At 43.7% G+C, this 27,737-nt stretch overlaps 1 protein-coding gene across 2 annotated transcripts; it reads left to right on the top strand.

Annotated features, from left to right (window-relative positions):
• The first annotated feature begins 5,134 nt into the window (after positions 1-5,134).
• GORAB (golgin, RAB6 interacting) lies at positions 5,135-23,290 on the top strand. 2 transcript variants are annotated; one of them, XM_062602350.1, is made up of 5 exons: positions 5,135-5,307; positions 6,219-6,567; positions 8,970-9,071; positions 10,882-11,022; positions 22,089-23,290. In XM_062602350.1, exons 1-5 carry the CDS (start codon positions 5,244-5,246, stop codon positions 22,378-22,380), a joined length of 948 nt encoding a protein of 315 aa, XP_062458334.1. In that variant the 5' UTR covers positions 5,135-5,243; the 3' UTR covers positions 22,381-23,290. The 2 variants fall into 2 exon arrangements, with proteins under 2 accessions (XP_062458334.1, XP_062458333.1); XM_062602349.1 differs by lacking the exon at positions 22,089-23,290 and adding an exon at positions 13,605-15,373 and having other exon boundaries at positions 5,150-5,307.
• Positions 23,291-27,737: the final 4,447 nt, after the last annotated feature.

Here is a 27,737-nt window from a genome sequence, read left to right as displayed (position 1 = left end):
CAGAGGAACGGGTTTAGCCCTGGCATGGTGTGGAGCCCCTGTGTCCATGGGACTATCAATCCCCTTGCTTTGGCTGCTGACAGCCCTGGGCACTCTCAGAAAGGAGAAAGAGGTGTCTGCAGGTCTGGATGGGAAATTTGCAGCATGCTGGAGTCCATGGCAAAAATCATACTGATGTTTCTAGCCCTGCACTGCGTTTTCATATGCCGTGCCCCTGGTCACATTGAGAGTTCCGGGTTTTTTGGCTCAGCCCAACTGGCGCTGTAGACAGTCCTCCAGCATCCTCAAGGAGAGGAAAAGTACCTGCTGGGGAACCCTGCTAGGATGTTTCCCCCCTTTCACTGGGATTTGAGAAGCAAAATTTGGACCTTTTAAAGTAAAACAGCTGTGGTTTCAAACCACAGCCTTAGCCCAGGGGTCAGGATATTACCCCTAAGGTCTCTGTGAAAGGTAACACAGAGGAAGCAAGGTCACAGCCTTAAACTTGCTGCGTTAAGACTCTGCATTAGAAAAAGTGTAAAGATCCACAAATCAAAAGATGTGGAAAAGCATTGGTTTAGATGGTTTCAAAAGCAGGTTTCCAATGTTGGGTTTTTTTTTTTTTCACTCAGTAACTCTTTAGATATGTGGATTTCTTTTCCCCTCTAAGGAATTCTTACAAACCAAAATACTCCCTTAGTCCCAGAAATGACAGTTGACTTAATTCCACTCACCAGGCAGTAAAGGGGAACAGAAAATGGGGAGACAGACTAATGCTGTAGTCTTTAATTCAGCTTTCTCACCTTATTCCAATATGACATTAATTTTACAGCAGAAACTCTATTTCCATTAGATATACCTGCATTTTTGTATAAATTCTCAAGCCAGCCCACTGCAGTCCAGATGGCAACTGCAGGACAATGCTAGGGCTGTGTTCTCGCAGTGTTAGAGGGGTTTGAGTCTCTGGCTATGGTTTTAAATCCAGACTAAAGCAGCTAACAGGCAAAGTAAACCACACAGCACCCACTGTTAACACTGTTATATTACCTTGTTGCACTCAGGAGTCACAGCTTGCTGTGGGCCAAGGTCTGGGTTCCTGATGAAGCGACAGCCTCAAACACATGATTAAGAGCAGGCTGATGCTAAGCCAGCATCCTGGCACTCTGCAGATCTGCCCAGTAAGGCCCGACTAAAGAACAGGGTGTTAGCATGTGACTGAGGTTAAAGACATGCGCATATGCTAGTTTGGATCTGGGCCTGCAGGCCAGGCTCAGCCAAACTGACTTCCACCTTCGTTTCTGTGTCTGGTGTTCACTAATGGACAGTTCTCGGCTTTCAGGGTATTTTAACCAGTAAAAAAACCTCACTGTACAGAGACCAGTATTGATACAAAGCTGTAGGCAGAATCTGGTCCACAGCCCACTGAAAAATGGGCAAAACCTGATTGCCTTCAACAATCTACAGAGGAGTTACAGCTCCATACATGGGTGTTTGCAGCCTTCAGTGTCATGCTAAGAAATTAAACTACTCATTTCAGGCTTGGAAGCTGCCTGGATAGTTCAGCAGAGAATAAGCAAAAGAAACTTACATAGTGGGGATGTCAAAAGAGCCCCTTAAAAGACAAATTAAATCATAAGTTATTCTCAAAAGACAGGGCTTGCTCTTTGCTCACATGTTGTCAAGGTGTGGCTGGACACGGTGATACTTCCTAAGCCAGCCTGCATTACGCTTCGGTAGAAGATGAGATAGTATTGACATAGGTACTGTTTGATAAGATTCTTTCGTTAGAAATAAACAGATTTAGGAGATTTTGGCTCTGTTTCTTTCAGGATGGTTTTTCCCTATGCCTCTTGAATTGTGTGTCAAAGTCCTTGGGAGCTTGTGGAAGGGTCTGAAACACAAGAAGAAAGGAAACTGTCCTTCCCTATGCATGTCTTTCCCCGTTTCACATTAGGACTCAGGCTTTTACTGGGAAAATGTTGCTTTGTGTGTTACAGCATGCACATCCATGAGCAGAATTGGGTTTAAAATATATATCCAAATCAGGGAGACTGATGGAAGAGCTTATTTGTCTCTTAAAAACCTAAAACGTTTTCAATATGAACCGATTGTTCTGGGCTCAGCAGTAGCAGTCCTTTTACTCCTTAGTAGCTGGTGCAGTGCTGTTTTTTTTGACTTTCAGTCTGGGAACAATGCTGATAACACCGATGTTTTTAGCTGTTGCTTAGTAATGTTTACTCTGACCGAGGACTTTCTGAGTCTCATGCTCTGCCAGGGAGCAGAGGAAGCCGGAAGGAAGCAGAGACAGGACACCTCACCCAAACTAGCCAAAGAGGTATTCCATACCACAGCACGTCATGGCCAGTATATAAACTGAGGGGAGTTAGCCGGAAGGCCCAGATCACTGCTCAGGTCAGGCTGGGTATTGGTCGGCGGGTGGTGAGCGGTTGTATTCTCTTCCCTTGTTATTTCCCTTATCATTATTATTATTGGTGGCAGCAATGGTTTGTGTTATACCTTAGTTACTGAACTGTTCTTATCTCAACCTATGGGAGCTGCATTCTTTTGATTCTCTTCTCCATCCCTCTGGGAGTTAGGGGAGGAATAAAGAGGGGAGTGAGTGAGCGGCTGTGTGGTTCTGAGTTGCCATCTGGGCTTAAAACCACGACACCAATACAAACTGAAGTTATGTCCTGGTACAAATTGCATCTGTCCTGGGCTGATATGTCATCTAAGGGCTGACCCTGAGGTCTGACCTGGAGAATCCAATTTGCCAGCCTATTTCCACACTGATTTGCAAGCTGCACAAAGAAAATAAGATGGTTTTGTTGGTGCGTGCTGCTTCTAGCAGCCAATTAGACCAAAATAAAATGGATGCAGCAGTCATGGAGGTCTTCGGGTCTGCTAGCGAGATAGTAGCTCTTGAAGCAAAAAAGATACAGGATAATAAATCCAGTTGCAGACGTAAAAGGAAGATTTGCTTTGCTGCTTGGGATATTGGTCCAGGGTATGGAAAACAAGGTTTCTATTTTCTCTTCACCTGGCCAGATGTTGTAGCAACATTTGCTTGAAAACACTTTATTCCTAGGTGGCAAATGTGCAGTGTCATGTTATGCTCATAGGACTTTAACCAGCCGGAGATCACAGCCAGCCTCTGTTTTCTAAATCTGCTCTTGGTAAGTGTGCCATGAAATGACTTCACTGCATTAAAACTGTTCCTGAAGAAAGCTGGCCCAACGGCTGGTAATTAAACCTTTGGCTGATGGAAACTGTTAAAATGGATTGCTGCTTTGCCAACAGCGTTATAGTTAACAACTCAAAAGCCTTTATACTTTTTCTATAAAACACGTGGAAGTTTTATGCCTGGAATATCTATGGCAATAAAGTCAATGTGGTGCTTCATTTTTGTTTGTAGCATTAAAAATTGGAAGAGAAAAAAGAACTATGGTTCAAGAATGAGATCTGGAGTTTGTACTCTGCAAAGCATGTTCAGTTGATATCTATGGGTTTGGTACAGCCCAGTACAGTGATTTAGATATCAGGACAGATTTAGATTCCAAATTCTTATACAGGTATCTAAAAGAGAACTAGGTGCCCGCACCTTGTTGTAGGCCAACCCTTGTTGGGCTGGCCAATGCTGATTCATTGTAAAAATTCAAACTGACACCTGGTTCTGCCCTCTGGACTCCCTGAGAGCATTTGAGTCAAGGCCGGGTGATGGTTCTTGTTCAGACCTCTTCTGTGCTCAGTCAGGCTTCCTAATGGAAGCCATTATTCTGTCTGAAGGGCTGTTCAGCACCCCTCTGCTTCAGGCTCACCCAGGAAGGACCTCCTGGTCAGTGCTGACACAACCAAGATAACCACAGTCCCCTTCTCCTATGATGGATGCCCGTGATGCCTCCACTCAGTATCAAGGCCTACAGCTAAGCTGAAGGTGAAAAATGGTGGCACTTCTGTTCCCCAAAGGCACTCAGCCAAATCCAATCAGAACCATTTAACGCCTGCCAGTGAGTGGCAGTTCAGGGCCGCCTCTCCTCTGGCCGGGGCTGGTATTGATGGGATGCATTAGTCACGCAGGAGTTGTTAAAAGTGCTGCTGCGATAAATTGCGAAGTCATACATGGCCATCGAGTTATGAGTTTGCTCTGGGAGACAGCAATACTTCAGAGCTTGACTAATCCCTTACAGATTTGAAACCGGGAGGGATGTGGTTAGGCACTGAAAATGTCCCCGTTTTATTGCCGATGATGTATTATTTAAGCCTCCAGTCCTCTGGACTGCTTCAGTTAAGACTGGGGCTCGTGCCTTTGTGTTCCAGCCAGCTTTCTCCCAGTGGGAGGTAAGCTTGTCTGCAAGACCTCTGATAGGCTTAAAGCGGCCAGAGTTTCGGCTGGATGGAAAAAAAACCCACAATTTGGTAGCTACTGAGAGAATACTGCCATATGCTGCAGGATCTCTTCGGTTTACACCTAGGGATGGAAATATGTGTGCTCATCCATTGTGCATAATGGTCAACGCAGACATTCAGAAACATTACCACGGGTAAAGTAATACTTTTCCTTGCTGATTTCTTCATGGTGGTGTCACTTTAACTCACTGAATCACATCGGCACTCACCCAGCTGTGCAATGTCCCGGCCTTACTGCTCCCTTACTACACAGGTCCCAAAGACATGCTCTGTATACCCTCCAAATGCAGTTCTAGACGTGCTGGAGCAGGCATTTCACCTGCTCCTATATCTGCTTAATTACAAATCATAAATGACGAGGGGGTATGTGTGGTGATGCTCCTTGAGGCTTGCTCTATCTGGGAGCGGCTTCTCCCATTTATACCTCCTTAGCGGGGACTCACTAAGCTCTTTATTCACTGCACTCTCAGGAGCCTCTGGGAGGTGCCCCATGCAGCGCCCCACACACAGCGGAGCTGCACATGCCGTGTGCCGAGCGCCCTGCAGCCCGGCTGCTGCGCCAGGAGCTCTGGCCCACCGACTGAGCGCTGGGGCTGCCCCGCCGGTGAGCGGCAGCAGGGGACAGCCCGCGGCCTCCGCGCCCCGACACCTCCGGAGCCGTCCCTTCTCCCTTCCCCCTCACCTCACGGTGCCATCTCCTAGCCCCGCCCCCGTCGTGTTGCCGTGGAGGCGCGAGGCGCCCCGGCGCTGCCGGCCAGGGCTGTCCACGGCGTTCGCCTGCGGCGAATGGGCGGCGGTGGTGGGGCAGCCGCGGGCCCTGCCTGCCGGGCGCCTCGTCAGCGGAAGGAGGAAGCGTCATGGCCGAGGCCTGGGCTGGCTTCTCGCAGGAGGAGCTGCGGCGCTTACGGGCCCAGCGCCCAGGTACGGACCACGACTGGGCTCTGGCGGGGCCGGGGCCGGGGCTCGGGACCGGGCCGGCCGTAGTGCCTGTCCCGGTTAGCATGGGGCGGCGGTGCTGGGGGCGGTGCGGAGGAGCTTACGGGCCCTCGGCACCCGGTCAACCGCAGCAGCTGCACCTACCTCCCTTCGTCTTCTCAGCCTTCCGGCCCCTCAGTCCCCTACATCCCCACCTCTGTCCATCCTCTCAGCTCTTCCGGACCATCCTCACATCAAACACCTCGGGTTCTCCAGGAAGTCCTTTGTTTCCCCCACCTAGTCCTTCGGCCCCTCCCGTCCCATACTCCATCTCTCACTGCTCCCGTCTTTCTCCCCTCCAGCCCCTCTGGCTCTCAACCCACAAGTCTCTGATACATTTCCAGATGCTCTGGCTCTTGCCCTGCACCTCCATCTTCCTGTACACTACCCCATCCATGTTTCTATGTGGATTCCATATGTAGCTTCCTCTGTGTCTGTCACCTTGTTCTTCCCTATTCTTCACTTTATAAACGCCCAGTTTGTCCACCAGACTGTCTGGCACCTTTGTTTAGTCCTAGGTTCATCTCTCCGTCATTGCCCTAAGAGTCGCCTCACTCCTACCTATGGTTCTTCCTTTAGTCCCGTATTCCAGGCCTCGTCTCATTTCGTAGTCCCATAGTCCAGGCCTCTTCTCATTTTGTATGTTCAGATCCTTTAAAACTCTTGATTCTTACGCTAACAAGATATTTCCAGGTTCCTGGGTGTACCCATATATTGCCTTCCCTTGACATCCTGCATGTCTTTTCCTTATGTTGGTTTTGCACCAGTTGGCTTGACTAGAAAAGCTTATTCACAGAGTGTGCCTTTGATCTTAAGACTTGGTTTTAATCTTGTTTCTGCCTCTTGTCCATTGATAGATTTGTATGAACCCTCAGAGCAGCAGCATCACCCCCACACTACAAATAAGAGTAGGAAGCAATCCCTGCGAGAAAAAGCTCTCCAGCAGCAATGTCGGAAGCTAGGACTGCAGGGTGGAGCAGCTTCTGTGCCTCCTGAGCAGTTACTTTCTGTACCAAAACACAAACCTTGTCATCCTCAGCAACTTGTGCCACCACCTCACCCTCCTTCAGCAGGAGATCAAAGGCAAAATGACAACCAAGACCAGCAGAAGGAAGTGACACCGGTAGATCCCTGTAATGGCAGTGACAGTGTCCACACCCACCCTGCAAAGCCCAGCTCCAAAGTGGAAAAAAAGAAAGTGGAATTGTTAGTAAGTTGGTAAAATCAGGGGATGGGTTTTATTGTTCTGTATTGATTCATTCTTTTGTTGTGAATTGAAGTGAACTTTTCTGTATCTAATAGGAAGGTTTGAGAGATCATGTTTGCTGTCTCTGCACTGAACCTTTGGTTTTCACATCTGGTTGTGTTAAACCTGACGTTAAGGACCAAATTCTATAGTGTAATCTGTGCAGATATGCACCATGCTGTCTTTGGGTAATTTCCTGTGGTATTAGAACTGTACATCATAAAGTGTCCAAGATGTAGGACTGTCTTAATGGTTTATGAAGACTTAGTCTCACCATCGAGGTGTGTATGCAAGCCAGCAGCCACAACAGAAAGCCCTTTTTGGAGCAGATACGCTCTGGTGTTCTCTTTACAATATTGCTGCAGGTCTGTGAATGCCAAAAGTCTTGGTAAGGATGTAAAATTTCAGGTTTAAGCAGTTGTCTAGCTTTTATGATTCAAGATGAGACCAATCTCAAGGCTCTCACCTGTGCATCAGCCAACAGCAGGTTGCTTCTGCTTCCCGCAGAAGATTCAAAGTGATGCACGTAAGAGAGAGAAAGGAAAAAGTTCTGAACATGGCTCTCTGGGAGTCTGATTGAATGTGGCAATTACACTAGTTCATCACCCAGAATTCAGAAGATAGCCTATAAAAGGAAGCTGCTGTCTATCTGCTAGAGAGGGCAGTCATTTCCAGTGTGAGAAATTACTTGGTTTTACCTCTTGATGTTTGTCTTCTTGTCTGTATCCACATGCTAATTTTATTTTCTTCCTCATCAGGCAAAATAAGATTTGAGGGGCAAAAGGTTGAATTCTTTTTCTAGGGCATATGGTTTATTTTTAAAGCACTCTATTTTTAAAACAATGCTGCAGTAGCTTTGAATTCCTATGCAGGTCCAAACTTTTCTGCCCAATATAATCAACAAACACTAGCTGGCCACTAAACTTCCTTGCATGATTTATATTCCCCAAAAACAGGGATGAGCAGCTTTCCAGGTGTGGCGTGCCAGACCCAATGGCTGGTTAGATCTGTCCGTAGGCTCTCAGAGGTGACTGAAGGTGCTTCCTGCTGGAGAGGCAGGACTGTGGCAGTCAGCAGCACTTGTGTGGAGAAACAGTACATAGCTTCTCTCAAATTCAAAACTCAAAAGGATCCAGGAGGTTCTGTTTTGCAGAGGTTTACTTTGAGAGGCTGGAGCTGCTGGTCATGCTGCTGCCATTTACCTCACGAGCTCCTGGCTGGAATCACCTACCTGCAGATAGCTGTCCCATCAGCAGAAGAGCAGCACTTTGAAAAGCAGTGCTAAATTCCTCATGTTGGTGCAGCTCATAGTAGTACTGGCTGCTCAGCTCCTTCCGCGTAGTGGAAAAATACACTGTTTGACTGGGGAAAAGATATCTAAAACTTTGCAGAGAGGTTTTCCCTCTGTGGGGAGCAAATGACCCTTAGTTTCAACAGCCACCCCCTGAACCTGCTGAATTAATCTTAGCCTGTGCATTTGAATTTAGTCTTCTGAAAATATTTATGTGAAGTTGTAGGAATAGGATGTTGAGGAGAGCTCTGAAGAGATATTTTTGTACAGATACGGTTAAAATTAGCATAGCTGAGTTACTTGGGTGTTTTTAAGCTAAGCTATTTTTAAACTGAGACTTCTTGAAAGAGGATATGAAGAATACAACACAGTAGAAAAGCAGCGAAGCAGATTTTGTGTCTCCTTAATCCTGCCCAGCTGTGTTGACACATGTTGTCTCCTCTTGCTTTCCATCCTCTGGGACTAGTTGTATCTCTTAGTAGATGTGGCCTAGGAAATGGAATCCATATAACTCTTTCCCTGGTGGCAAAACTGAATTCTTGTTCTTCCTTGTTGCTCATTTTCACTGCAACTTTTACCAGCCTTTCATTTGTACCAGTTTAATTATCTGTGGACTGTATTATAAAACAGACCTGTGAAATGATCTGTTTTATGGAAAAAACATTTCCCAAAAAAGAGGCTGTGTTGGCAGACTGAACAAATGGTGCCTAGTAGCAGGTCTAGAAACTTGAAACTGCTTCTACCTAGTGGGGAAGCACATCCTGTAAATGAAAAATTCAGTCAATTTCTGAAAAAGTGCTCCATGCTCTTCTAGCAAAGCTGAATTAACCAGCAGCTTACTTGCTTATGAATATTTTTGTTCTGATCAGCAGATTTCATCTGGAAGTGTTTTATTGGTCTGAAAGACTTCTTGCAGATGATTATTCTTTCCCCAGAACCAAAACCTGTTTATTGTTCCTTTGACATTTTTAGAGTTTACTCTAGGAAATATGATGGTGAATATTTGTGTCATTTGGGGAACAGGTGGAGAAACAACTTTCTGTTAATTTTAATCTTCTTGTCAATGAGCAGGCAGGAAAAGTCTCGATGGGAAATCCTTCAGCAAGAACAACGGCTGATAGAAGAGAAGAATAAACGGAAGAAGGCACTCCTGGCCAAAGCTATTGCTGAGAGGTAAGGGGCTATGCTAAACATGGGCTGAGGCTGAGGAAGGGATTACTTTTCATCTGCAACCAGTTGCATATCATCTGTTTAAATCTCACTTTTTCCTCTTCTCTATGCTCTGTATGTACTGCTCCACAAATGAGCAGCTGTGATTGACATTTCCCTTTGATGACAAGTGCTGGCTAAGTTGTGACAAGCTTTTCACTCTTCCAAAGCTGCAGCTCTGTGCCCAGATGGAAAAGTTATTTCAGAATTTGAGGATTAACTGACATCTTTGTACCTGTTAGTAAGGGCGTATTTGGAAGTTGAGCTTGGATGCTCATCCCTGCTCCGTTCCTGATTTGTTTTCACTGGATTTAAAGAAAGTTTATTTGATTCCTAACCTATGAAGGGAAACTATAACTATGCCTGTTAGGGCTTTTGACTTACTAGTATGTGTTGAAAAGAGGAGATAATCCACTTTAAGAAGGTATCATTGTACCTCTGGCTGATTAGAAATTATAAAAATTCACATGTGCTCACAGTTGTTAGCTCTTGCTCTTCAGGGAACCAGACTTCAGGCATTGTACAGGGTTGTCCACCAAGATAGTTTAAGACTAAGGGAAGGCAAGGTATGTAGGGAAGTATATCAGAGCAGCTGATAACACTGTATCAAGGAAGGAGGTGTGAAGCTTCCAGGCTCCCAGTGCTCTCCCACATATATATTATGTTCTGCCCATCAAAGTTCTTCGGTAGCACAGGTGACCATAGCCAGTGCTATGTAGAATATTCTCTTTGGGGTTCTGAAAGTTTTATTTACCTTTTCCAGGCAGAGATAAAACACATTTGATCTGAATCACTCTAGGACACCAAACGTGGGTGTGACCAGGCTGGGTACTTCCTCCTGGAAGTAGAGCATGGGAAAGAGAGGAGGACTGGGGAGGTGATAGTTGTGTCTGACATTCAAAGGCCTTCTTCAGTCTCTCAGAAGTACTATAGGATGTCTCTTTCTCTCCACCTGCGTCAGCTGGTCTAATAAGGAGAGATGGTGTTACTTCCTACATACAGAATTGTAGAATGGTTTGGGTTGTAGAAGGCACCTTAAAGATCATAAAGATCACATCTAGTTTTCCTTTCAGGTACTTGCTTTGGGGTCTAAAGCAGTGGCTAAAAAGCATGGTTTTGCTGGTGGTGATGAATGACAGCAAAGTGACATGGTGTAAAAGCTTGCTGAAAGTTACTTAGCTTGTTTGGGAGTAAAATCTGTCAAAGCTTACTGCCCTTAGCAGCATTTAGTTTTCAGAACTTAGGAATGAATAAGCTGAGTTGAAAAATGTTACATAAGGCTTGACTGAAATCCTTTGTGTTTGATGTAAAACTTTCCATTGACTTCATTGGGATTTGGCTAGGCCTTTTGGGAATAATTTTGCAAAATGGAAATCAAGCTTAGGTTAGGTGACTTTTTGGCCCCTACTAACTGGGCTTCTTTGAAAGCGGATATTTGTAGGGCTAAATACCCTTCCCCCTCTTACTTCCCCCCCAAGCCATTTCCTGTTTCCTTACACTGAGAACTACTTAGAGCAGCTTCTTGTATGTTTCCACTGTAAAGAAACACAATCCATTTTAGGCGCTTTGATTATAGTCATTACATAATTTTGCCACAGTCCTTTAATAGCAGGCATTTTAGATCCCTGTGGATATTACAAAAGATCAAAAGTCTTAAACTGTAAAGGAGAAACCTTCTCTTAAAGAAGTTAGTTGCTCTGCAAATTAAATGGGGCCTGTTGTGTCAAGAAGATAGGCTTGAAAAGGAAAAAGAAAAAGCCTTTTCCTTTTACAGATCTAAAAGAACTCAAGCTGAAACAGTGAAACTGAAAAGGATTCAGAAGGAGTTACAAGCTCTGGATGACATGGTGTCTGCTGACATTGGCATCCTGCGGAACCGCATTGATCAGGCCAGCTTGGACTACTCCTATGCCCGGTAGGTGACAAATAGGGAGGAGGGAATAGTCCTGCCTGAGTGTAGAGAGAAACTGCTGTTTCCTGTCACCAAAGTAGTAATGGAGTTTTGTCATTGTAATAATGTGTAGTTGAAGTGGTCACAGTCTGAGGGTCTTTCAAATCTTGAGGTAAAAGTGTGCTTTTTATTTCCTAATTTTTCCCTTGGAATCTGGAAACTGAAGAGGTTTTCTGACTGCAGACTGTGCTTTCCAGCTTCATGCTGTCACAAGACATAATTTGCTGCTTTAACTGTGCAGTTGTCCATAAGCCCTGCTTTACTGTTTCAGGGTTGTTTATTTCTTTTCATGGGGGAAAGAGTTGAGGTTTTGTAAACTCCTAAAAGGAAAGTCCTTTGCAGGGAAACTTGCTTGTTGATGACAGCTCTGGTCCTGTTGGAATCAATGGGACCAATTAAGCTTAAAACATGTAACGCTGCTGAAATGCTTTTGGAACTGGGACCAAAAACTGAAGAAAAAAGCAAGTTTTCATCCTTCACAATGTGCCTTTAATCACTCTGGTTCTGATGAGTTCCTGAAATGCAAGAAATTAATTGGAACACACTATTAGTTGTGGGTAAACCACAACATCAGTAAACATCAGCATGTTTATGTAGCCATTTAATAAAATGGAAATGTTCAGTTCTGGCTTTTAGTTCACGGTTCAATGTGTTAAATGTATATTTCTCCTTAGGACTTCTGCTATGTGTTGACTTCATAGTAATTAGTCTTTGAAAAAATAGCAGCAGTAGCTAAAAATAAGTATTTCTTTTGTGTAATTATCGTTTGAAATATCTAAGATTTACTGTAGTTTCAGTAGCTGAGTTCATATTAATACAGAATTTCATACCCTCAAGAGGAAAAACATTTCAATCTATTTTAGGTTTAAGTCTGATTTCTAAAACCATTAAGTGCTCCTCGAAATTTCCTTACCAAAATTTGATAATAATTTGTCTATTTGAAATGCTTACTCTCTTAGGAGTGTATAATACAAGGGGCTCTGATGCTTAGAAAACAATTTTTAAGATAACAAAAGGGCATGCTGGTATGATGGTAAACTTTACAAAATACTTGATGACATTCATGAACTTGGCAAGTCTGTCTTTTTGTGAGGGAGGGATTTGGAAATGTGAGTTAGGTGCTTTGGTGTTACAGTTTTTGTGCATTATGAACCAAAGCTGGTTTACTTTTAATTGGTGTCTTTTTAAGCAGTTTTTTAATTGTTGCCTTGTATTTTAGGGCCAAAACACAAATAATTTCATTAGGTCAAAAAACAAATTATTAAATAGCCCTGAACACATACATAGCTAGGGGCATTTGACAATTGCTATGGAATGCAATTTTCATAAATATGATATGAAGAATATGTGTGGATTCAGCTCAAAGGTTTAGCTATGCAAAAGCTTCCAGCATAGCGTTAGTTTTTCCATTTCAGATACCTCAGCCAGGGAAATCTTTACTTTCTTGAGAGGGAAACATAAGTGGGCATCTTCTACACACTGCAGGCATAGCCTTTACAGCTGGGTCAAAGTTTTGTGGTTATAACAGAGCATATATAGGAAGGGGTTTCTATGTCTTATTTCCTTCTGTTTCCCTAAGCAAGGGATTTCTTCTGTCTTCCTGTTGCTTCGTTTAACCAGATATTTGAATCTGGTTTTATAAAACAGCTGGATTCTTTATTCAACCACCTTACTAATACTAGTTTTATGAATGCTCTGTAAGATACATCATGTAGTCATTCTGCAAAAGCTTTTTCATGTTCCCTTTCCTGATGAGCAAGATTGCATCTCTTTCTACGAAGTAAATCAGAATGTATGGATTCATTGAATGTAGTGGAAAATGCATCACTGATGTGGTCACTAACCATTAAAGTGCTAGATATTCTGGAGGTGTTAATCTCAACAAATATTTGGAATATTTCTTTTTTGCTGTACTTGTGATGACAAGAGGTGCAAACTGGCAGGTGTATGTTGGGTGGACGCTTACAAGAAAATTCTACATCTGTTGCCATGCAAAAGTTGTGATCACTATTGATGTCATATGCTGTGTCAGTCTGTGCTGCTCATGATTTTTTGAACATACATATGGGTGGCTGGAAGGGTAGAATTTTAGACAGATCTGAATCTGTAGCATCTTTAACTGTCGGGTGGATGGCTGGATTAGAAAAACCACAAAACTGTTTTGCAGTGTTTCAGTTCACTAGGTAGGTGTTCATTAGAATTGTAAACTACTAGAATTCTGATGGTTTCTTTCTGCTGCTAGTGATGCATCTCTTAAAATAGGCAGTAAAAATGCTTGTTCATTATTCAGTCTGTAGATTTCAGACAAGCAGATTAACTCTTGGAATACAGCAGCAGTGGAGAGGCTAATGTGTCAAGAGGAGAAGACTTGATTAATTCACACTTACTTTCTTCCCTTTTACTAACATAGAAGCATATCATAAATAGCTGGCATAATGCATTGCAGAGCACACTGCATTTCAGGGATGCTTAAAGTATCTGTCAATGTGTCAGATTGTAAAGTTTTTTGAGAATTAACCCGCTAGAAATGATTATGATTTTTGCAGGAAGCGATATGATAAGGCTGAGTCGGAGTACGTGGCAGCCAAGCTAGACCTCCAACATAAAACAGAGATTAAGGAGCACCTCACGGAGCACCTGTGCACAATCATACAGCAGAATGAACTTCGCAAGGCCAGGAAGCTGGAGGAGTTAATGCAGCAGCTGGAAGTGGAGGCAGATGAGGAAAATCTGGAACTTGAGATAGAGGTGGAGCGGATGCTGCAGCAGCAGGAGGCAGAAGCAGGGAGACAAGCCAGCCAGTCACACAGTCATGCTGGGACAACTAAGGAAAACCTCACTCCCAGTGTTACGGTGCAGGAGAATGAACACGCTAATCATGCTGTTGCTTCTCCTGCTATTTCTGAACAGTTGTTTCAGTCTCAAAACTCTGGTACCAAATCCCTCTCCAGTATGAACAGCCAAACTCAGGCAGTAAATGTGACTCCAGGAAACTCCCCAGCTTGTTCTGCTACATGACTTATTATGTTCAGATAAGCCGGCCGGTTATGGTTGATATACTCTCTGCAGGCTTGTGTGCTGTATGTATGTTATCTGGGCTTCTGCAGTGCCAGTAATATGCACTTAATTTCTCTTTTCCTTTAATATGGTTCTCAAATTTTTAAGGTGCCTTTTTTTTTTTTTTCTTCCTCACAAGACTCCCTTTTGGGATTTACTATCTGTCATCATCATTTTGGTTTAAGTTCATGTTCTAATGCCCAGCTTTTCATGGGGCTTTGTACCTTCCTGAAAGAGGATACTTGGAAGTAAACGGTAGGGCTTTTCCAAAGGCTTTCAGCATATTGCTATTACAGATACCCGTTGCAAACAGTGTGCAGGAGGTACATATCTACAGGAGAGAACATCACAACTTAGCCTGCTCCTGAACACATTCTGTCCCCTGACAACTGCATTAGGATGTTTGTTTTCCTTTTTATCTGTAAGGGATCAGTTTTCAATGTTTTTTAATCCTTTGAAACCGAAGTGCTTTAATTGTCTTCGTAGCTGATCCTCTCTCTTGATTTAATGGAAATTTGCATGTTGAGGCAAATTGCAAGTCAGTTGTAATATTTCCTATTTATCGCTTTGCCTGTTTCTTCCAGATGACACTAGATCAGACAAAAGCTATGTATTGCTAACATTATCTATGAAATCACAGCAGGCTATGATTTAGCAAAAATTATGGGTTACAGTTTAAGACGTTATAGGATGTATCATGTAGAAGTAGAAACACACAAAAGAAAGTATGTTACAGTTAAAACTGTTCCATTACAAATGTTTTCCTCTGTTGTAGTTGCCTCAAAGTTTCAATAATTAGACAGGGATCTTGAAATTAATAATTCCCACAGGATATTGGAATTGAGCCCATTTTCACATAACATTCAGTGCATTTTCTTGCCTGAAGTGCGAGTGTGCACCCCACAAGAAGTTCAGCTGGTTTGTTCTGTTGCCACTGAAAGGCTTTAAAAAGCTATTCCAGGTGGACAGAGTCTCAGGAATTAAAATAGAGGACATAGACAAACCTCCCATAGACTGATTGCAGCTGCAAACCATGGGGACTGTGTTCATAATTAACTACTATGTAACAGAGGAAGGCTGCTTTCATTGTGGAAGTGGTTTCTGTAATACCTGACCTGAACATGTCAGAGTTTATGAATCAGTTACTGAATGATGGCATCAAGTATATAAAGGGGACACTGTCTCTATGGCTTTAATAGTGGAAAAACGTGTCACTACATTTCATTTTTATTCTGTTAATAAACCGGTGCATCTTCTACACGGTGTGTTTACTTTCAGTTGTGATATCTGACACTAATACACGTATTCAGGATTGTTTTGCACAGGAGCAGATAAGTGACAGAATCAGATATATCCTTTGGCAACTTGCCACTGTGTGAAAGTAAATCCTTGAAAAAAGCCATTCCAAAATACAGAAACGTATGAAGCAAAGACATGGCAGGATATGGTTTGGCAGGAATCTTTTCAACTATGGCCCAAGGCAGCAGTGGAAAATCTCTACTGGTGAGTCCCATACAGAGGAGAAAGAGAAATCTGTTTCCTAGCTGCTCACAATCAGGGCTGACTGAAGTTAGAAAACTCCAAAATAACATTTGAGGTATGTATGAAGCATTGCTCTACTGCTGCTGATACAGTGCATTCCCTGTTACTTTGCTGGAAGACCGAGTCTAAAAGCTAAAGATTTTACTGTATTGTGAGAAAATTGTGACTGACTTCCTTGCTCTGTCTGCAGTTGCAGAACAGCTTGTAGCAACCTGATTATGGCTTTCAAAACTGGATGTCAGTAAGTGCAATAATAATTTAATTGTACCATTCTTGTTTCCATCCTTTGCAGCTGTCCCCAGTTGCTCCTCAAGTGAGTCTGAGTCCTAGTGGATAGGTCTGTTCCTTGTTACAGTTGTATTCAGCTCATCAGGGGACATACGGAAGAGCGTCTGACAGAAGAGTTGAATCATAATGGTGTTTACAGGAAGCACATGCATACATTTTGCGTATAATTTGTGGTTCTCTAGTAGGCTAAAATGTGGCTAAAATAGTCCTCCTGAATTCACCTTGTTATCACAGGTGAGATTAATTTTTGAACTCCTCAAACCAAAAAAGACAAAAATTTGTAAGTCCAAAGTTTTTTTTTGACAACTACTTAAGAATATGAGTTTCCTAGAAGGGGGCAAGTTTATATCCAACAAAACTACTTAGAAACTGAAAGTTCTCATGTGCCATCCTGACAGTGCTGGTGCTGTTTCTGCCCAACAGGAAAGATGCTGTTGTTACAATCAACAGTTTCTGTTCTCTTACAAGTCCCTCATCGAAGTTCTGCCCATTTCTATCTGTCTAACTTCTGAGCTTGCAAAATGAAGTGAACTGGCTGGAAGCCACATGAAACAGCCATGGTGAAATACAATAGGCAGCCTAACATTTGGTTGCTCTCTCTAGACAGGGAGTGCAAGAGTTAAATTGTTTGATCTGAGTTATGAAGCCTTTCTCTGACATGTGATATAAACCACTACCATGGTGTCAGTTCCACTTTGGAAGTTCTCAAATGTTTTGATGGGTGCCAGTATGCCGGTTTAACATTCCCCCTGTGCCGGAGCCAAGCAGTCCAGTCATAATTGTAACAACATGTGTGCTGGTCAGAAATGCCAGGAGATGATTTTGGTGCAACAAAAGGATTGGATTTTTTTCCTTGTTTTAAGGAAAGAGAACAGTTGGAATTGAGGCTCTTCAAGCAAAAGCCGTTTCTATCTTTGGAGTAGCTGGTAAGTCTGACAGTATTTGTTGCTGTTGTCACTGGAATGCATTGAAGGCGGGTGTGCTGTCCACTCAGCTGGTGTGGGGTATCTCTTCAGAAAAATAGAAGAAAGTTCAGCATAGATTACAAATGGGTGGGCACATTTTTAAGTGAGGGCCTCTTGCAGGTAGAGGTAGAAGTCTGAATGTGAAGCACACTGGGGTTGAACACCCATGGCAGGGAAAATAGAGCAACACACGGTACCTGACAATAACACTGCAGGGCTTATCACAGAGGACTTGCAATCTCCTGTGGCAATATAGCCATTTCTGTGTTGGGCCACCACATTACCACTATGAGAAGTAGAAAACATTGATGTATACTACTGTGAGAATTACAAAGCATGTTATAATTGCCCATGTTGCAGTTTGGCCAGGATGTTGAGAATAACACTCCCTCCTCTGTCAAGAAGTGTTTAAATGAGCGCAGATGGTCATGGCTCAGCCTGGGGTTCCCATGAATGTCCAGTGCATGGTGTAAAACGCTTGAACAATCCCCAGTCTGATTGTATATCCAGCCAGATGAAGTTGGGCTCTAAAGAGGTTTCAGCTTACAGTAGCTATCTGGGGAGAGACTCACGTTCTCGCTCAACTATTCTTCTTCCTAATACCTTCTGTGATTCAGTAGTGTCTTCCATCTGAGCCTGTATCCCATCTAAACTGAATGAGGGAAAACTAGTATCAACAAAAGTAGTGACTGGCCTAGTGGTTGGGGGTACTGTGTTTCCCCACCAGCTGTATTAAGACCATGCTAGAAAGGATTGCTCATGGGACAGTTTTACTATTCTGGAACCAAAGAAGGGGCAGAGCACTACTGAACTGTCTCCCATGCTGGGATTCCTTCTAATCTGCATTTTCTGCTTAGGACAGCAGGATCTATATACTTTCTGTTCCTAACATCTTTTTGTCAAGGTTCAAATTTGGATAAAAACCCCTGTGATATAATTTTCCCAGCCTGAGGCCTCTACTTTACCAGATCCCCCTCGTGTGGGATCTTTGAGTATCTGTGAGCCCTGGACTGAGTTTGGTACTTTTGTGTGATTCTGTGTAGACACAGCATCTTCAGTCTCTGCTCCACTCTTGTTCATGCAGTTGCTGAGAGCTAGATAAAATTTATCTGCGGGCCTGATCCAACCCACAAATTGTATGTTCAACACTTTGGTTCAACACCATTATTTCATGGTCCCTTTTCTGATTCTGTGGGTATAGGTATGGTGTGCAACAGACAAAGGGTTTTGCCAGTGGCAGTGCAAACAGGGTGTAGAGATGTGGGCTGGTATTATAGAAACCACATGTTTGTTAAGTGCCCTATTTAGGCTAGTCTGCATGGTCCTATTAAAGCGAGTGTTGGTTCCTTTGATGGGGCACGAGACTGGTTTCCTTCATCATTTCCCCTGATTTATGTCCCAGCAGCAAACTTCTACGTCAGTGGGGAAAGACCAAGTAACAAGAGAAGTTAGCCAAGCCTCACGCCCTCGGCATGGTAGGACATTAGATCCTTCAAATCCTTGCCTTTGGCAGCCTGTTAGTTACAGGGTTTAAATCATGCCTTTTAAGATACAGGTAGAGACACTAAAAAGCTTGGGCCTTTCTGAATTAGGGCCTGGATTGTGTAGTTAGAGTCATTTTCTCAATTAGCTAAACATAAATCAGTATAACGAGGCAGTTGGGAGCACTGGGCAGGTTTAGTAACTTGTCTGTCCTGCCTCTGTCCATACCACTCCCACCTGCTTGTTTGGCTGATCAGCCAGTGATTTTATTTTTCCACACTGCTAGATCTAAGCAGTGGGTTTTAATGTCTGAACTGGCTTTCACACCTGGTACATTTGCGCAAGAGGTGAGAACTGGGAGAAATTGCTCTTGCACAGTAAGTAAAGCAGGCCTCATGTGGCAGAGATCTGACAGTGCCAGTATTCCATGCCACACCGTCCTTCAGAGGATGTGGACAGTGTCCTATTGAATAGGCAATGGTGTTCAGAAAGTCTAGCAGCAGTAGGGATGCTGTTTGCTGTGGTATCTCAGACTCAAAAGCATGTGTAGGGGCCAGGGCATTGCATTTGTACTTCAGAGGTGGGTAGCAAATGAATGACTCCCTTTTCAAGGGCTATGTCATGTAAGGGCTGTGCTATTTTCTGGAGATCGTTGGATGATTGAGATGGGACAGGTTGCCTTGCAAGCCCTGTTCAGCCCAGTTGTCTGGAGGAGCACTGGGATCCATCTGAGCACGTGGTAAGACAAAAGCTTGGAGATTCATCACAGCAGAGAATGAAACCCCAAGTACTGGAAGAGCCTGGTTTGTGCCTAGTGATGCCACCAAAGTAGATACAAATCATCCAGCATGAAAGCTGCAGTGCTAGGGACACCTCTTTAGTCTTGCATTTTGCAGAATGGGGGAGGATGTGGGAATTCATTAATAATTAATTAATGTGGCTGAATTAAGGAACAGAATCACTGTTGACCCAGACCGTGCATGGGCTGAAACCGTGGCCCTCCCTGAGTCTGGCTGCAAGGGTCGGAGCCAGTAAGACAAAAACACCCAAACCAGCCTTAATTGTTTTGTGTGTAATTAAAATGAAACATGGGTCATAAATAAATCTCTGAATAACAGGCACTCTTTAACTTTCCCCCTGTAAGGTTTCTTGCTTTTCTCTGAAGCAGTTGGTAGTGCTGGTGATGTATCTGAACATAGAATCATCTGGTATGATTCTCTCATGTTCTTGTTATCAGTGCTGATTGTGCCCTTCATATGTCTTTCTGACATTTCTCTGTGGTGCAGAGTAATGGGTCTTTGTTCTGGTTTGCAGGCACTACCTGATAATGCAGGGCCAAACTGAGCCCAAGATCTCAGTCTACTTGTTTATTGGGAGGGCATTGCTCTGACTTCGCTGTGGCTTGGGACTCTTGAACAAATACTGCGACAGGTTTACAATAGAATAGCAGCAGTCAAGGTCTCACTGACATGCATCAGGAGCAGCTCCACATGCATAATTGCTGACCATATGTTGCTTCTGCACTAGTACCTAAATGTCCCACTGTGTTATTTCACCTACACAGCTTCCTCCTTCAAAGAGCCAGTAAAGGAGATAGTAGAACAAAGGACAGAGTCACCCCATGAACTTCAAGCTTAGCAATGTCATGAGGTGTCTTGCTAGTAATCAATATCAAGTGAGGACCTGGCTGCAGTCCAGTCACAAGGTCCAGCAGCACCCTTCAGCTACCTACCACATAGCTAAAGGGCAGATGACCTTCTTGACCACTGCTTCCACATGGCTGTGAACCACCATGTCCCCAGGAGAGCTGGCTACAAAGAAGATGGAGACTCCCTTTTTACAAGGAGTCACATGGGAAAGATTGAGGAGTAATGGGTACAAATTACTCCTGGGGAGGTTCCAATTGGACACTAGAGGAAAATATTTCATAATGAGAACAATCAGCCATCTATCTCCCCAGGGATGTGGTGGACTCCCCAGCACTGGATGCTTTTAAGATTTGGCTATACAGGATGCTGGGTCATCTATTCTGGGTCATGCTTGCCAAGAAAGGTTGGACCAGATGATCCTTGAGGTCCCTTCCAACATGGTATTCTAGGGATGGAGAACCCTGGGAGTCATTCCTGGGCAGCAGATAACAGAAGGTCACTGTTGGTGTGACTCCTTCGCTAAAGGCTAGACCTAGGTCTCCAGCAGATGGTGTCTCAGCAAGCCATGGTATCTTCCTTACTTTCTCCATGTGGACGAAACGTGTTGCACTACCACAGCCTTAGGAGGTACCTCATCAGCAGCCCAGCAGGGGTACCTCACTAGTCTGTGTACAGTATGGCTGAAAAGGCACAAGTTGTCTATCCTTCAGATTGTCAGTTTGGGCAACAAATTATAATGTCATTGGAGACTCATGCTGTGAGCCTGTGCTGAAATCTGTGCTGAGTATGCTCACTGCCTTTGCAACATGAGCTCACTGGAGTGAAACAGCTATGTCTTTGCAGACTCAAGTCACTTTTCCCATTCCAGAGTACACGGGTTCTCTGTCCCAGGGAGGGGTTAGTCCAATTCAGACATCATATTCTGCAAGGTTGCCCAGTTTGGATCTGGATTAGGTTTTTGAGTATCACCAAAACCCTGCATCATGTTTTGAGTAGTTCTGTAGCTGTTTAGGTGATGACTCTTGTTGCCGATTGTGCATATTTCATATTCCGTAGTGCTGATGGTGTCCTAGTGGTTGTGTCTCCAGTTTTGCTGTTGTGTGAGCTTCAGGTGGTCCCATGTTTTGGTAGTTAGCCTCATGGCAGAGAAGATGATGCTGTTAACATGAGGATGTGCTCATAAAATACCCGGTCCATTTCAGCATTTTTCTAACGCGCTTCTCTGATTCTCCATGAAGAACGTCTTGCAGCTGTTTTAAAATGTCATGCCTGGTTCCTTGCAGGATTTTCTTCTTGCTTCCAGATCTCCCCACCACAGCCACCCTCTCTGCTAAAATACCAATTGTTTTCTTTTCTGCGTTCCTCAAATCAAAATATTTAGCAATGGACTTTTCTCCATGACATCCCACTGCATCCCCTGACTACTGTGGAGTGTTCATCAGTCTCATTGACATTATCCAGTTTTGCAGGAAACCAGCACTGCCAAGCAGGCAGGCTCCTGCTCCTGGACTTTCTCAGCATATTGGGTATTGCCAGTGACAGTCCCTCTGTGAGTCTCCGGGGTGATGCTGTCACTGGCAGAACCTGTAGAAGCTATAAGAAATTATTTTCCTTATCCTGGCCATTACACTTGGACATTCATGATAGTTCTTTCTGGCCTTGACATCCACAAAGCTGTATCTGCATTTCGTAAGGGAGAAATCATGAAACACTTTCAAGGTCTAGTCCATCTCTTTTGCCCCAACTGCCTGCAGCACTGGAGTCATCCACTTCTCAAACCATCCTAAGCCACCAATACGTTTTCTCCTTCTGTCCAACTAGTTTCCCTTCCTGGCTCTAGCAGCTGCCAAGAGTCTTCATGGACCCATCAGTCCTCCGTGCTAGGGAAATAACCAGGGCCTTTAAAAGCAATCAGTCTGAGCAGAATGTTCGGGAGTGCAAGGTGGTACTGGAAGTGTTTTGATTTGTAGAATTAAAACTCAGTAGCATTAAACTTGTAGCCAGTTTCAGAAGCTTACATCCCTATTGTTCCTTCCACTTCTCACAGGCTTTGCGGTTATCCATATTCACCATTACACCTTAAATGCTTGCACTCAGAAATCTTTGCTTTCACCTACTGTGTCTGTGACCCCAGAGGTGGCTGTTTTGAGTTGATCACCTCTAGAGAGGTGCCAGATGATAACCCATCTGGGCATTCCTGGAGAGAACCAGAGGGAGACTTCCTCATGAGGGTGAGTGCTGGGGAAGGCATTTGGGATGGCTGCAATCCACAAACACATCAAACGTGCAAATGGCTTTTATCAAGAGGCAGTAAAACTTTAATCCAAAGTCCACTTTAATGTATTTGCCACATATTTGAAAGGGAGCTGATTTCAGAAGTGCTTTTGAGTGTTTTAAAAATTCTCCTGGACCTTTGTCTTATAACTCTCTCCACTCTGGAATCCTGATGCTCTTGTTTCTGAGGTCCCAGATGTTTGGGACTCGTGACTATGGGGAGAGTGAGAATTGAAACCATTTCTAAACCTCTTCTGAAACAGGGGCACAAATAACGTTTTTCCTAGCTCTAAACCCCTGTAAAACTGCGATTTTTTTATTTATTTATTTTTTTAACCACAGATCACACTTGCAGCAAATACCACCTCCTCAGGCAGAAAGTGAGGCATCTTCCCATTCATTTGTCAAAAATCCCTCATTTCCAGCTCAGTAAGGCTGCGAGACGCTGGCCCTTTAGTATCTGGGGTGCTTGCCTCTAGTGTGGAGTTTTAGGCCAGTCCTGTTTTGCTGGAAGAAATCTAAAGTTAGTGTGGAAAACGGGAGCAATTCCCTGGCAAGATCACAGGAACTGTAGAATTTCTCATTTTCTTTCTTTTTTTCTTTTTCTTTAGGAGAGTCAAAACATCGCTGCTTTCATTTGGAAAGGGCAAGTGACTTTCCCATGCCGTAATACCCAGCAAGTGTTGAGAGAATGTGGTTACATAAAACCATATTTTTAATGCAACCGACAGACTGTCTTGAGAGCTAAGTGGTTTTTGACAGTTTTTATGCACCTGCTAATTCAAAGCTCTTAACATGTGCCAGTTAAAAAGAGCCAGGCACTAAAACATCCACCCTGTGGACGGCAGGGGCTCAGCTGCACACCAGAGCACAGAGAATCCATGCAAGGTAGAAACTCGGCTTCTCTTACAGGACTGACTGGTACACAACTAACTCAACTCAGAGCTTTTGTTTCCTGGTCCTGCTTGGCCTTGAAGATTCTCCAGTGTGTCTGCTCAGGTATTGCCTCTGCAGTCACTGCATGCTCAGAGGAGGTACGTGGTCTGTTTAGACACAGCCTTGCTGTCAGTAACATAAAGTAAGGCCCGGAAGTCCTCCTCTTCTAAAATTTTCCTTCCTATGCACCCCTTCAGTAAACTCTTAATTTAGAGATTTTCTCAGGATCACTTTAAACCTCTCACAATGAGATCTTCCTTTTTCCTTCCTAGGGCTTTCTCCCCGTGCCCTATCTGCTTGCATCCCATCTCCACAGAGTTTTGGCTGGTTGCCCACACTGTGGGTCACCTGATGGCCTCATCCCTGTAGAGAAAAGCTTGGAAACTCAGTACCATCTAATATTAAAAAAAAAAAAAAAAAAACAAACTGAAGGCAGATACAACAAATTCAAGAAAGCTTGAGAATTTTAAATATTTGCATTTGCTGACACGGGAGTTTCTGTGGAAGAAATGACCAGCTAACCCTGAAACAAGAGGCCGCTCGATTTTTGTGCAAGCCCAAGGCAGTTACAACTGTGCATTTGGGATGTGTTTCCATGTAAGATGGGGGATAGCATGCCACTGCCACTTTCCTGCTGTATAAACTTAATCAAGTTTAGTCAGCCCTCACCTGATAATTGAATTGCTTTCAGGAGATGGGGCTGTAGCACTTCTAGACCCTTCCTTGATCTCAGGGCCAAGAGGCATGATAACAGTCTGTAGTGTTGGACTCAGAAGAATTGCAACACAGCAGAGGTTTGTGAAGTCCAGGGACAGTTGTCCCATAAGGTTGGGGATACGGGTTGGAGAGGGAGGGAAGACTGCCCTGGTTTCATTTGCATGGCTGGCCTATTGAGGTGTCTAAGGTAAGCTGTGGCATACATTCTGAGGTGGAGGTGAATCCAGCACTGCTACCTTACCTGGATTACAAGCAGGCAGCAGGTTTGCCTGTGGCAATGGAGGAACCAGGTAATGGCTCTCAACCCAGCTGAAGGGGAACGTGCTCTCAGAGGACACAAGAACATATATTTGGACGACAAGTGTGCCTCGGTACATCCTGCATGTTGGGCCCTATCTAAGGAGATCACTGCAAGATGCTCAGTGGAGCTGATGGGACATGGAGGGCATGTGTGATGTCTGTAGCTGAAGGTGGAGAAAGCCTTGCTAGGGCCTAACCTTGGGCACAGCAGGTGTGCTGGATTTGCATGCTACATGATGTAGAGCCCCAGGTTAGCGGGGACCTGCCTCTAATCACAGCTTCACTAACCTGGACAGTTGGCCCTGAGTGAGGTCTAGTGTCAAGAGCAGATCAAGGGCTGCTTGTCTCATACACTGTGCAGAGCTGAGGGGTGGGACTTTGCTGCTGGGTGGTTTTCTGTAGTGGTGCTGAATATCAATGTTCTTTCTTGCATCTCTGCTAAGAGGCATAAACCTCATTCCTTACAGGCTCCATTTTTAAGCCTGATTGTGGAGAGAAAACTCATCATTAATAACCTGTCAGGATGATATTAGTATCTCTGAATGCTGCATTTGAGCTTGAACTGACAGGAAGGTTTTTTTAAGAGGGAAACGCTAGATGAAGGCTTGTCAGGGCAATAGATGGGGCTAGGATTCCACAACATTAACACTCAGTCTGTGTATTGCAAAATCACCTGGCAGGACAAATAAGATTCAGGTCAGGTGTGTGTACACTGTTACTTTGTGTTGAATTAGCTAGAACATGCTATATAGTGCTTATATTGGCTTCATGTTTTATATTGGCTGCAGGAAGACACATGATACCTCATTTGGCATGAATTCTGTTGGACTAAAGTTGCCCCATAACAATTCAGAGGATAAATTTGACTAGGCAGAGTGGTATACACTGCATCAGTTTTGCTGTATGGGGTCACAGCAGTTTTAATCCAGTCCTGGGTACCCTCAAAAAAAACTTTTTATCTCAGTACTGCTTAACCATCCAGATACATGTGATGCTCATGGGGGATGTTTCCTTGAAGAAATGTGAGCTCTGCTCCTGCTGAAAGGTTAGTGTTATTTCTTAGATTGCTTCTTTAGTAGCTTCTGTGTGTGGACTTGACCGGTAGACTATGAGTTTTCAGGGTGCAACTTCCGAGCAAGACTAAACTGCAGGTGGGCTGACCTGTTCTGAAATGACAAAAGGGGAAAGGATCTCAAAATGTCCTGTAACACATAGCCACAACCTAGTCCACCCTGTTTGTACTGGCAGAGAATTGTCCAATAGTTTCTGCATCCTGCAGTGATGGAGAATCTGTCTGTCACCCGTAGATTACTCCAAGGTCTAACTGGAAACTACACAGCTGCAGTTTAAACTTGGGTATTCTTGCCCCATTAACTGTGTTCGAAGAGAATGTTTTTTCCAATTCCCAATGCACAACTCTTCCTGTGTTACTCTTTAAAGCATTTGCACAGCGGGCTCTGCAGTGAGACAGGGAGTGAAATATGCATGGTGGGAAGCATCCAAAAGTTGCTCAGATCTGCATTGAGTTTCCAACACTAATCGAGCCATCTCTGACTCATCGTCATGCTTGTGCATCAACTCATGTAGATATCCTCAGAGCAAGCAAAGCACTGGATCACTGCTTGCTCACATGGACAACGGTACCGTGTTTCATGGTTGCTGTCCTCGTGAGGGCACAGGGCTATGATGTAAGATAAGTTCATAAGAAAAGTATGGTGGGGTGGTTATTTGCTGCTATATTCAAACTCAGAAACATGCTCGATTTGCAACTACAAGAAAATGATACGAGTCATAATTCTAGCTGAGAGCCTAACTACTTTTGAAAACATGTTGTCTCTCTTTCCATCTGATTTAAATTTAAGAACCACTCCATGTCCTAAAACTGAATGATTTTATCACCTCTTCACCAGCCAGAGTATGTGATGACAGATTTTTTGATCAAACTAAAGAATAAGTTTGCTGAGAGATCTCCCAGTTTTTACCCATCTGAGAAGCCCAGATGTTTCCTTAGAATCTCCTCATCCTTTCCCTACAAAGGTGGGTTGCTCTGAGTGCAAAACAGCTTTCTAGGCTGGAGAGAAAAGGGAGGCTGAAATACAGCCTCCGGGTCAAGCTTGAAGGTAGAAGTTGCTTTCATTAAGCTGAAAGAAGATGTGTAAATTACTTAACTTTTTACCAGTGTGCTAACTTCTTCTCAAGTTAGAAGTATTGTTCATGGGGTAAAATGTGCAAACTTCATTTAGGATACTAGATCAGTTATATTAATTATATTGCTTAAAAATGTGTAGAGTGAAATAAAATAAGCCTTTTTTCTGGTATGCTCTTTTTAGAGAACTTCCTGAAAAGCCGAACTTCCCCGGATCAGTGACTGCACCATCTTACAGCCAAAAAGCACTTGGCAGAAAGGTGATGCAAATGTGACCCTAAACATCAGAAGGCAGCAAAGCACTTGAATGCTGATGCACTTTTCCCAGCTGCTGTTGACAGATTAATTTCCAGGGCAGATGGAATAGCTGATCTATCTTGGAAATGGTTTTCCTTTCCACAGCCACATGCAGTAATGAAAACAGCAATTTCCAGTGGTACTTTCTGCCCAAGAGTAGATCTGTGGTGGACTTCACATCCCCTCACTTAAAGCATCTCTCAGTCCAAACCGGACAGCTTGTTTCCCTCTAAAATCAAGTGGCATATTTGGAGTATGGTTTGTCCTAAGGATCTTGGGCTGGAATTTCTCACCATCGGCTATAGAGGGAGTCGTGATGAGTGGCTTCAGCACTATAGGAATTGCCCAGTTTAGAAGGAAATTGAGTAGCCAGACCTGCAGGGAGAGCTGTACTGATCTACTCCTTAGAGTTTCTAGCCAGCCATGTCCTGGGGTGAATGATTGGACCTGGGTGAATAAAGGATGCTTTGTACTGTGGTCAGATTTAGATACCTGAGAGAGGCGACCAAGGAATGAAGCAATTCTGTTTGTTTTGAACCAAGAGAGTCTTAAGGAAAAAAAAAAAAGATAAAATAAACCAGAAATATTGAGGCAACCTAGGACATGGTGTTTGATCTGAAACACAATGTTCCGTTTTACAGTTTAATTTCTTTTTTTTTTTCTAAAGTCAGGCTTTTCAATAAAACCTCCAAAAGGCTCATTTCAGAAACACCTACATGAAGTCAACCTCTTTGCTCTGAAAACACTTTGGAATGAAAGGTTTTGAAGTTCTAAAAAGAGCCTCCTGTATTAGGCTTGTTGGTTTTGTTTGTTTTTTTGGCAAAATGTGCTTGTCAAATTCAGCCCAACTTTGTGAATGGTTTATGTCCCTCCAAAATTAAACTCTGGTCAAAGTTACTGTTCATTGCACAAATTCACCCACTGTATCTACGAATCCACCAAGGGCAAAACGGAGTCTGTGATTCAACCCGGAGCTGTTCCACCTCCTTGGAACCAGGGAGGAGAACCCAGGGCATTTTCATGAAG

The sequence above is a fragment of the Pezoporus occidentalis genome, unplaced genomic scaffold (genome assembly GCF_034315485.1).
Source record: "Pezoporus occidentalis ecotype Australia unplaced genomic scaffold, CSIRO_AGI_Poc_V1 ctg76, whole genome shotgun sequence".
Lineage (NCBI taxonomy): Eukaryota > Metazoa > Chordata > Aves > Psittaciformes > Psittacidae > Pezoporus > Pezoporus occidentalis.
The sequence above is the reverse complement of the archived record's forward strand: the minus strand, read 5'-3'. Positions and strand labels throughout refer to the sequence as shown.